At 41.8% G+C, this 12,072-nt stretch overlaps 1 protein-coding gene across 3 annotated transcripts in view; it reads left to right on the top strand.

The window, feature by feature from the left end:
- The window catches only part of LRP6 (LDL receptor related protein 6), a 153,418-nt gene that overhangs the window by 83,005 nt on the left and 58,341 nt on the right, over positions 1-12,072 (top strand). For all 3 annotated transcript variants that reach the window (XM_019039057.4, XM_004052742.5, XM_055358689.2), the window contains 3 exons: positions 57-188; positions 4,905-5,301; positions 6,357-6,528. In XM_019039057.4, the coding sequence (XP_018894602.3) occupies positions 57-188; positions 4,905-5,301; positions 6,357-6,528 (701 nt within the window). The remainder of the gene's footprint in view (positions 1-56; positions 189-4,904; positions 5,302-6,356; positions 6,529-12,072) is intronic.

Genomic DNA, 12,072 nt, shown 5'->3' with positions numbered 1-12,072 from the left:
AACCTTTGTGTACTTAGTAATCATTGATATTAATCAATGTGATTTATATTTGACAGCCACAAATCCATGTGGAATTGACAATGGGGGTTGTTCCCATTTGTGTTTGATGTCTCCAGTCAAGCCTTTTTATCAGTGTGCTTGCCCCACTGGGGTCAAACTCCTGGAGAATGGAAAAACCTGCAAAGATGGTAAGAAGATATTATCCAAAATGAAAAATTTTATAACTATTGGAATTCTTCATGATTTGTTTTCTCTATAATCAGCTCTCTAGGTTATACTGCTTTGGGAGACCAGTCACTTAATTTCACAGTCTTCACACATGGTTATAGAATAGGAATGTTTTGTTCTATGGCATCACTTGAATGCTATTTTATAAATTATTTTAGTGTTTTAAATAACATATTTTTGAAAAAAGTTACGTGTTTTATCTTTTCTGTCAAATCTCATAGTCATTGATATCACAGTTGATAACTATGGAAATGAGTATTCTCATAAGGAATATATTTTTAACAGGTAGCATTTGTGAATAAAGAACCTCTGTGAAAGAAAGTATGTTTATTAAACTTAGCTACAAAGAATATCATGAGATATATTTTATAACAAATTATTTAAGGATGTTTTAAATTGCTTTTTAACAACAGAGAGATGCTTTCAGAGCTAGGAAAAAAAAATCCATATTTAAAACAGCTTCTTTTTATACTTAAGAAACACACTTTGCCTCTTCTCCTTACTCTTAATTCCCTATAGAGAGAGGGCATGTTGGAGAAAGTATACTGATTTAGGACATTTTAAGGGACTTCCAGTTTGGAAGAACACCAGTTCTTCTGTTTTTCTTCTTAATGAGAATGTTATTCTTCATTCTCACCCCTATGGATCACCATCTGGTTCTCTAGCAACCAGCAAGACCTGGTAAGAAAATTGTTGTATTTAGCTGTGGCTTCTTTATCTAACTCTGAAAAGCAGAAGCCTGTGTTTTGGAGTGTGTTAGAGTCCCTGGCAAGGGGGCCAGGGAGTCAGAGAGATGGAATTGAGTCTGTCTACAGGATGTTTGTTATGACTTGGCATTGATAAACTATCCTCATAGTAAAAGGTGAAGCTGGCTGACTCTTGTCAAATGGTTTCCATGGCAGACAGCAATTTGGTTTCAATTTAAAACAAAAGGTTTTTGTAATGTTGCTTTTTTCTTTAAAAATGTAGCTGACTTTAAAACAGAGGATTTATTTTAGCAATAATGGTCTATCTGCTCCCTCACAGCAGTGCAAGTGTACATATTTAACCAGTTTTGAATTTCATATGTGCATTTGGCATGTAGTAGCCTTAAATTAACTGTTCTGTTTTGATCACCTTGCTCAAATTAACAGCTCTATGACTTCTTTGTGAAGTTCTAGGCTGGCTCATTTTGGTTGTTAGCCGGGGCAGTGAATTGTACAAAGTTATTCCTACTTGGTTCCTGCAGTGGCATTTGGGCTGTATTTTCTTCAAGTTGGAATTCATTTATAATTAGCTCTAGAGTGAAAGGGCTGATATTGAGAGGCTTCACTCCTCTTCTCAGTTTTTTGTAATTGCAGATTGATTCTTGAAGTTTATATGCCAGTATTTTGTTTTGGACTCATTTATTTAGCTGGGAATCTTTTCTTATTCTTTCAGTTGTCAATTTGCTTACTGTCTTTTATTAGCTTCCTATAGTTAGATGATTTTTTGCTGGTGGTTTACTTGAACATTTAAAATGAAAAAAAGATTGAGCTCAGTATCTTCATTCTTGGTTATGTGGTTAAGTATTTGGGGCTTGGGTTTTAAACAGTTCATAAATAAACCTAATTTAAAATTCAGTGAAATAAAAATCTGAAAATCTTTATTTTTTAATACTGTTGGTAAGTATTAGTTAATATTTCTTGAGTACTTAAGTGTTCAGTACCTTCCTGAGTTTTAGATTTATCTCCTTTAATCCTTACAGCAACCTTACAAGGTATAGATGGGGAAACTAGGCTTAGCGAGATTAGATATTTTCCCAAAGTTTGTGTAGCTTCTTGAATCAAATTATATTGGATCCACAACTCTTTTTTTTTTTTTAATTTTTTTTATTGATCATTCTTGGGTGTTTCTCGCAGAGGGGGATTTGGCAGGGTCATAGGACAGTAGTGGAGGGAAGGTCAACAGACAAACAAGTGAACAAAGGTCTCTGGTTTTCCTAGGCAGAGTGTTTGTGTCCCTGGGTACCTGAGATTAGGGAGTGGTGATGACTCTTAAGGAGCATGCTGCCTTCAAGCATCTATTTAACAAAGCACATCTTGCACCGCCCTTAATCCATTTAACCCTGAGTGGACACAGCACATGTTTCAGAGAGCACAGGGTTGGGGGTAAGGTCATAGATCAACAGGATCCCAAGGCAGAAGAATTTTTCTTAGTACAGAACAAAATGAAAAGTCTCCCATATCTACTTCTTTCTACACAGACACAGCAACATTCCGATTTCTCAATCTTTTCCCCACCTTGCCCCCTTTTCTATTCCACAAAACCGCCATTGTCATCATGGCCCGTTCTCAGTGAGCTGTTGGGTACACCTCCTAGACGGGGTGGTGGCCGGGCAGAGGGGCTCCTCACTTCCCAGTGGGGGCGGCCGGGCAGAGGCGCCCCTCACCTCCCGGACGGGGCGGCTGGCTGGGCGGGGGGCTGACCCCCCCACCTCCCTCCCGGACGGGGTGGCTGACCGGGCGGGGGGCTGAGCCCCCCACCTCCCTCCCGGACGGGGCGGCTGGCCGGGTGGGGGCTGACCCCCCCACCTCCCTCCCGGACGGGGCGGCTGGCTGGGCGGGGGGCTGACCCCCCCACCTCCCTCCCGGACGGGGCGGCTGGCCGGGCCGGGGGCTGACTCCCCCCACCTCCATCCCGGACGGGGCGGCTGGCCGGGCCGGGGGCTGACTCCCCCCACCTCCATCCCGGACGGGGCGGCTGGCCGGGCGGGGGGCTGACACCCCCACCTCCCTCCCCTATGGGGCGGCTGGCCGGTTGGGGGGCTGACCCCCCCCCACCTCCCTCCCGGATGGGGCGGCTGGCCGGGCGGGGGGCTGACCCCCCCACCTCCCTCCCGGACAGGGCGGCTGGCCGGGCAGAGGGGCTCCTCACTTCCCAGTAGGGGCGGCCGGGCAGAGGCGCCCCTCACCTCCGGGACGGGGAGGCTGGCCTGGTGGGGGGCTGACCCCCCCACCTCCCTCCCGGACGGGGAGGCTGGCTGGGCGGGGGGCTGACCCCCCCCCACTTCCCTCCCGGACGGGGCGGCTGGCCTGGCGGGGGCTGACCCCCACCTCCCTCCCAGACGGGGTGGCTGCCGGGCGGAGACGCTCCTCACTTCCCAGACGGGGTGGCTGCTGGGCGGAGGGGCTCCTCACTTCTCAGACGAGGCGGCTGCCGGGCGGAGGGGCTCCTCACTTCTCAGACCGGGCGGTTGCCAGGCGGAGGGTCTCCTCACTTCTCAGATGGGGCGGCCGGGCAGAGACGCTCTTCACCTCCCAGACGGGGTTGCGGCGGGGCAGAGGCGCTCCCCACATCTCAGATGATGGGCAGCGGGGCAGAGGCGCTCCCCACATCTCAGACGATGGGCGGCCAGGCAGAGACGCTCCTCACTTCCTAGATGGGATGGCGGCCGGGAAGAGGCACTCCTCACTTCCCAGGTGGGATGGCGGCCGGGCAGAGACGCTCCTCACTTTCCAGACTGGGCAGCCAGGCAGAGGAGCTCCTCACATCCCAGACGATGGGCGGCCAGGCAGAGACGCTCCTCACTTCCCAGAGGGGGTGGCAGCTGGGCAGAGGCTGCAATCTCTGCACTTTGGGGGGCCAAGGCAGGCGGCTGGGAGGTGGAGGTTGTAGCGAGCCGAGATCATGCCACTGCACTCCAGCCTGGGCGCCATTGAGCACTGAGTTAACGAGACTCCGTCTGCAATCCCGGCACCTTGGGAGGCTGAGGCTGGCAGATCACTCGCGGTTAGGAGCTGGAGACCAACCCGGCCAACACAGCGAAACCCCGTCTCCACCAAAAAAATTCGAAAACCAGTCAGGCGTGGTGGCGCACGCCTGCAATCGCAGGCACTCGGCAGGCTGAGGCAGGAGAATCAGGCAGGGAGGTTGCAGTGAGCCGAGATGGCAGCAGCACAGTCCAGCTTTGGCTCGGCATGAGAGGGAGACCGTGGAAAGGGGAGAGGGAGAGGGAGCCCGTGGAAAGGGGAGAGGGAGAGGGAGAGCCACAACTCTTAACCACTGTGTTATGTTTATCTGGTTCCTTCCCTCCATTGCAGCTGTTTGTTTCTCCATAGCTTGCTTTGTCCTCGATTCTGTGAGGTATTGCCCTGTATTTCTCTTTGTTAAGACAGTTTTACTGAGACGTAACTTACATACCATACAAAATCCATCCATTTTTTAAATTGTACAATTCAGTGACTTTTTAGTAAATGTACAGAGTTACGCAGTTATCACAATCCAATTTTAGAACATTCCTATCAAGCACAAAGATTCTTGTCCTAAATTTCTTTATCTTTTTTTAAAAAATGCTTCTTGAACAAAGGATCTATATCCTACATTTCCTTCTCCTTTAATACTGAGCTACTTAGCTTCTTAGTCATTACATAGTCATTATTCATTGTACTTTTAAGTAGCTGGATTAATTCCAATGAAACCATAGAATGTATCACAACTTAATTTGGAGAGTTAGCCATTAAACAGCTTGACCTCAGAGTAGACTCTTCCTATTTCACTGTATTACTTTCCATTTCCACTCTAAAGAGAGCGCACATCCTTTTGTGTTAATTTATGTATATTTTATATTTATTTTTCAGTTCTCAATTCTTTATCTAGAGCAGCTAAATTTTACCTCTGGGTTTCAAACTATTCTTCATTTCACTTTGTTGTTCTAGGTGCCACAGAATTATTGCTTTTAGCTCGAAGGACAGACTTGAGACGCATTTCTTTGGATACACCAGATTTTACAGACATTGTTCTGCAGTTAGAAGACATCCGTCATGCCATTGCCATAGATTACGATCCTGTGGAAGGCTACATCTACTGGACTGATGATGAAGTGAGGGCCATACGCCGTTCATTTATAGATGGATCTGGCAGTCAGTTTGTGGTCACTGCTCAAATTGCCCATCCTGATGGTATTGCTGTGGACTGGGTTGCACGAAATCTTTATTGGACAGACACTGGCACTGATCGAATAGAAGTGACAAGGCTCAATGGGACCATGAGGAAGATCTTGATTTCAGAGGACTTAGAGGAACCCCGGGCTATTGTGTTAGATCCCATGGTTGGGTAAGAAGCTCTACTGATAGTAAATTCTGTGTGGTGTTTCTGTTTTTCACAGGTTCCTGAAAACATTGACTAAGATAACATGACATATATATTGGTTTCTAGTAAACAGCTCTTTAATGGCTGTCTATTTTAGGATATGGTGATTAGAATACAATCTCAAGTTTAAAAATTGCTAGTTTTTTGCCTTGGATGTCTTAGATATTTTTTCTTTCTAAATTAAGTCCATGTTTGCTGACTTTGGGTGTTGTCTGCAGATTTTGCTCAGATTGCATCATTACCATGAAAAATGTGGAAAGAAATTGTTTTCAGAACTCTTTCCCTTCCCCTAGAAGCTTTAATTCCATTTTCAGTACTTTATAGTAAGAATATAGCTTACTTTTTTTTCTCTAAATACATGAATGACTTGATTTCCAAAACTTTGTCAGCCCATGCAGCTTTACTTCTAGTTTGTTGTTGTTGTTTGTTTTGTTTTGCCATGCCACCCTGATCATAGTCCAGGGAAGTACAACTTTTTACATACTCAACAATTTCGTTACTTTGAGATTTGTTCTGAGGACAAGCATAGTGACAAATTACACCTCAGTATATACCAAGGCCTTAGAGCCATCTAAACATCCAGGAGCCATAAGAATCACTTAGCACCGCAGGAAGAAATAGTTATTTTGAGAATTCAGTTTGCCATCTGAGTAATACTGCTGGGATAAGCCTTTTGTGTCAGAGGTGACAAGCCATCAAGGAAAAGAGAGAGAAAGTTCATGGAAAAGGGCACACAAAATATTAAAAAAAAAAGAGAAGTAAAACTGTAATCTCATTATTGGGAGGCATTTTCAGGATTGGCTCTAGAACACACTGTTTGATCTGAAAATTTCCCACAATCTTATATATTGCTGGGATAAATGTCTTAAACACACTCTTCATATGTTTTTTTTTTTTTTCTCTTCCTTGGCATTAACTGATGATACCAGTGTAATAGGAGGGATGGATCTCACCTTTAGAATATCTGAAAGTTACATTTTATTATCTATTTTTAGCTCATTTTTTGTATACTTCTTTAGGTACATGTATTGGACTGACTGGGGAGAAATTCCGAAAATTGAGCGAGCAGCTCTGGATGGTTCTGACCGTGTAGTATTGGTTAACACTTCTCTTGGTTGGCCAAATGGTTTAGCCTTGGATTATGATGAAGGCAAAATATACTGGGGAGATGCCAAAACAGACAAGATTGAGGTTTGTTTTTTGCTTTTTCATTTTCAAGCCACTTTTATAATGGGTTTTGAGTCGACAGTATAATGATTTGAGTACAGATAATTCTTTTTTCTTAACAGTTGTCTGGGGTGCCAAAGGTACCTTTTACAGAAATTTTACTCAACCTTCATGATTCTAGGGATAATATATTCTCTTCCACATAATCCTAGGATGGAGAGATGTATTGGTATGAGAAATGGCTGCTGATCAGTTTCTAGTCTTAAAAGTTTATGTAAGTGATTTTCCTCATTTTGGGTAAAGGCACTTCCTGAATTTCCTAGGGGCAATTTCTGCAAACCAAAATTATGTAAGATCTATACTGGAAGAACTGGCTGTCCTAAGTTAGGAAAACAAAGCCCATATGTATGTATGTATATATATATATCTTTTATTGCTGTTAACTGGTGTTGGGACAGATGGTAGAATATATTAAATATTATGATGGTTACATGCAAACAATTTTAAAGTTGATTTATGGGCTGTGTGGGAACAAGACTAATTAACCAAAGCTTGGGAAAAAATATTTACCAAGTGGTAGAGTTAAGTTTGTGGCAATCAAATAGATTATGGTGAAAATAATCAGTGATTAATATTTTATCACAATGTTTTATTAGTGGCATATATCCCTGATATTGGTGTTAAGTCTAAAATTAACAACTTTGAGTTAGACTTTGCTACAGGTCTTATGGATCACATAGATAGAGTTAGGTCTCAATTTTCCTTTGGGGGAAACTTCTCATACAAGGATGGCTTTAAATGGCTCTTCAGAGAGACACTGTACACATCTAATGGACAGAAAATTTAGACTCTAGAACAGTTGTTTTGGAAAGGTATTCTGTAGAGTGCCCATGACCCTGAGGGAATAATGACTTCAAGGCCTTGCTTCCAAAATGGAAACTTGGAATAGAAGAAACCCCGTTAGTATTCCACCAGGCTCAAATACTGAAAACAGCATCTGTTGTTCTTGCAGCTGGTTTTCATTAATAGAAAATTTTGCATAGACTCCATAAATTTTCTCCCTGTTAGTATTTCACTGCCTCCCACTCTTTTCAAATCCAAGTTGATGTTAGAATCTTTTAACAGTGGGAGTGCATTGCTTAATGAGACAAAGGTTATGAGTTCATGTTTCAGACAGGCTTTTAGCTTCATTTTGGTCAGCTTGAATATAGATTGCCTACCTAATCCCATCTAGTTCACACCTGTGGATTATGAACTATATATGAGTGTATAGGTATGAGTATGCTTAGGAAAACAGTTTAAAGCCCATAAGTTTTAGAAGAATATCTGTAGCAAGAAAATTTACATAAGGGAATGCACCGAATTTATTATCACGTAGGGTTTTTAAAATTCCATATTTGATTTTGCCCATCTTAGCCTGCTATAACTAACTGATTAGCCTGAAAATAAAATCATTTGTTTCTTACTGGGAATATTTCAAGTCTTATTTTCCTCACTTTAGGTATAATACTTTAGATACAGAAATTTATTCCGAATAACAGATAGTTCAGAAGGGATTCAGATAAAGACATTACAATTTATGGAGGTTCTGAGTGACCATCTTTAAGAATAAAAATTAATACACTTCATATAACAATATATAACATTGATTAAATAGGATTTATTTTCCTAGTTTGCAGTGAGTGCAGTAGATTTTAAAATTAGAATTCCTTTTCTGGCCTCTTTGTTATGTTTTCTTGAGCTATGCATATATATATATATACATATAGACACATACATACAGTGGTGTCGTTGGCTCCCTCACCCCTTCTTTCCTTCTTCCCTGTATGGTACCAGCATCCTTAAACCTGTTTTTAATTTTTTTCATTCATTCGTTCGTTTGTTCATTTGTTCCTTCATTCATTCGTTCTTTTAATCTGCAAAGGCTCTGTCACCCATAAATCTTATTTTTAGATCCATCTTTCTCCTTCTAGGTTTGCTGGAACACAACTGCTGTTTTTTTTTTTGTCCCCTTTTTATAGATTGATGTTTGTGGTAAATTTACTTCTGTATACATGAAGACCTCCCTTTATAATTTCCCCTGGAGATTCTGATGTCCTAATTCACTATTAGGACATCAGAGCCTTTGTCATTTTATTTACATAGGCACATCTAGGAAATAGAGCATATAGTTATTTATTCTCTTCTTATGTTGATGTAAAATCTGATACTTGGCAAACTAAAGAAAGAGTGCAGCTCTTCGTCTAAATTAGTCTTGCATAACTCAGGGAGAAAATCTGGGGTTTTCCATCTTGAGACTAGTAGTGATTCTAGGAGCAACTGCTCCTACCAGCTTTTCATCTCCCTTGATTTGATAATACTGTGAACTTGAAAACTTTTAGAAAGATGTGTAATTTTAAAAATCCTTCTTTTTCCAAGAAATGTGTTTGCTAGCCTTTTGTTAGTGGCAGCTGATTCCAGATACTGATCTAACCCCAGTCTGGGTGACATTCTGCCTTCTAGTCCCATTTTCCTTAGAAAGCTCCCTAGCTTTTGTCATGCCCAAGAATGAAAGCTGCTTTTCGCTGGGACTATAAGAGAGTATCAGATTATGGTTGTGATAACCCTGTTCTCTTCTGAAAGACTTAAGAGTCGTTTGGTTGGCCGGGCGTGGTGGCTCACACCTGTAATCCCAGTACTTTGGGAGGCCGAGGTGGGTGGATCATGAGGTCAGGAGTTCGAGACCAGCCTGGCCAACATGGTGAAACCCTGTCTGTAGTAAAAATACAAAAATTAGCTGGGCGTGGTGGCGGGCACCTGTAATCCGAGCTACTCGGGAGGCTGAGGCAGGAGAATCGCATGAACCCGGCAGGCAGACGTTGCAGTGAGCCGAGATCATGCCATTGCATTCCAGTCTGGGGGACAAGAACAAGACTCTGTCTTAAAAAAAAAAAAAAAAAAAAAAAGTTTGGGATCACACTGTTGTATATGTGTTTATAGTACATTTGGAAAGAAAAGATAATTATTTGGTAAATTATTATATAGCAAGGTAAGACATAGTAAACCTATGTGTCTTGAGTGGATCACATGGGAAAGTCTCATTGTGTTCATTCATTTATGCTACCTGCTCGCTTAGTGGAAATTCTTTAGATCAGCTTCTCACTTCCTCTTTTGTAAGTGGTGATGTGACCAGATGCTGGCTACATTAGGGAAACCAGGGAGAAGGAATGGGGAATTCTGGGTATTAGATGTGTTTTTATATTGTACAGAGTTGTAGAAAGAATGAATAGATTTAACCTCAGGTTTATAATAAGCTTCTGGAAGGAGGGATTGAGCATAGGGCATTGCTAATGATGTCACATTTTTTAAAAGATGGTTATGGTATTTGGCTCCTGCTTTAATAGAATAACATATATGTGAGGGTATGTCTGTTTTCCCTACTTGTCAGGTGATAGTGGCCACCTATCTGTAGGTGTTATTTAAAAGGTGCCTGCTAGTACTTGTTGATGTCTCTTCTTCATTATGCTGAAATGACTTCATTGCCTTTTGTGGACAAACCTAGTTTACTTGTCTGCACAGTACTTCTGCCACCACCCCGCCTCCTGATTTTTACTATATTGTTGTGGGGCCTTCCCATAATAAGTACTAAAGCGTTAGCAGAAAGAATAATTTTCATGTTTTTGATAGAGGAAAGATCAAAAGCCTTTATTTCTATTTTATATGACCCTGCAGTAGGCAGAACAACCTTGTTTCTTAACAGCATTCCTTTTTTTTTTAGGATCAGGTTTTACTGCTGAAAACGTTTGTTGCACTGAGGGCCTGTAGTACTTCTTACTAATAGCCAAGATATATCGTTGATAATTTATAGGTTTAAAGCATTTTTGCCATGGTGTAAAATTAAGAATGTACCGTTAGCTTAAATTTTCTTGAGGTTGCTTTTCTTGTTATATACCCATTTAACTGACTGACAAAATCAGTATGTTTCTAATCATTGGTTTTATTGAAAACAATAGTATTGTCATAGCTAAATTTTTCTCACAGTTTCTTTTTTCTTTTTCTATTTATTTATTTATTTTATTTTATTTTATTTTATTTTATTTTATTTTATTTTATTTTATTTTATTTTTTATTTGAGACGGAGTCTCGCTCTGTCGCCCAGGCTGGAGTGCAGTGGCGCAATCTCGGCTCACTGCATGCAAGCTCCGCCTCCTGGGTTCACGCAATTTTCCTGCCTCAGCCTCCCGAGTAGCTGGGACTACAGGCGTCTGCTACCACTCTCGGCTAATTTTTTGTATTTTTAGTAGAGACGGGGTTTCACCGTGTTAGCCAGGCTGGTCTCGATCTCCTGACCTGGAGCCGCGTGCCTCAGCTTCCCAAAGTGCTGGGATTACAGGCATGAGCTACTGTGCCCGGCCTTTTTTATTTTTATTTTTTGAGACAGGGTCTCACTCTGTCGGCCAGGCTGGAGTGCAGTGGCGTGATCTCAGCTCACTGCAACCTCTGCCTCCCAGGCTCAAGTGATAACCCTGCCCCAGCCTCCCGAGTAGCTGGGATTACAGGCACATGCCACCACGCCTAGCTAAGTTTTGTATTTTTAGTAGAGATGGGATTTCTCCATGTTGGCCAGGCTGGCCTTGAACTCCTGACCTCAAATGATCCACCCACCTCGGCCTGCCAAAGTGTTGGGATTATAGGCTTGAGCCACCGTGCCCGACCTATTTTTTCATTATATACTTTTTATTTTGGTTTCTCCTCCCCACTTTCATTTCTGAGTTTCTACTGACAATGCAGCAACACCTGATAGTATAGATAAAAAGAGAGATTTTGGTGTCTACTGTAAGAACATGTGTATTTGCTTTAAATCTTAGAGTAAGCTTCGCTACTTTAAGAGGATACAATGTCCATAGCTAGTTTTGTACAAATCTAATTTTACCTGGCACAACTTTGTTGGGAAACAGAAACAAAGTTTATTAGAACCTTTAGTACCAAGAACTTTTGAATAAAGAAGGTATTATTTTGTATGATGTGTACTGAAAACTTGGCATTTGCTGAATGTTCTGTTTCATATTCTAAGCCTGAAATTGCAGGGCTACATTTTCCTATGATAACTTCCTTTATTTCATCAATACCCTAATAAGGAAATTTGTTTCCCAAGTATTCAAACTTCTTTTTTAAAGGAATTTCTTTGTCTGGCATCTTAGCCTTTGTACTGTTAAAAACATATAGGAACCTGTTGATAATTTTTTTTACTGTTGGTTTGTAAGATTAATTCCTCATTAAGAAATTATAATAAATCTATTGTTGAGATAAGGCTGTTCTGATAATATGACAAGTATCAACAAGTACTTCCTTTTGAATCTTTGCCAATTTGTAACATTGTGTTTCTTAAAATTGATTATACCTTCAGTTTGAGGCTGGGGACGGTGGCTCACGCCTGTAATCCAGCACTTTGAGAGTCTGAGGTGTGCTGATCACTGGAGGCCAGGAGTTCGAGACCAGCCTGGCCAACATGGTGAAACCCCGTCTCTACTAAAAATACAAAAATTAGCCAAACGTGGTGGCATGCGCCTGTAATCCCAGCTATTTAGG

This window comes from Gorilla gorilla, chromosome 10, assembly GCF_029281585.2.
Source record: "Gorilla gorilla gorilla isolate KB3781 chromosome 10, NHGRI_mGorGor1-v2.1_pri, whole genome shotgun sequence".
Classification (NCBI taxonomy): Eukaryota; Metazoa; Chordata; class Mammalia; order Primates; family Hominidae; genus Gorilla; species Gorilla gorilla.
The sequence above is the reverse complement of the archived record's forward strand: the minus strand, read 5'-3'. Positions and strand labels throughout refer to the sequence as shown.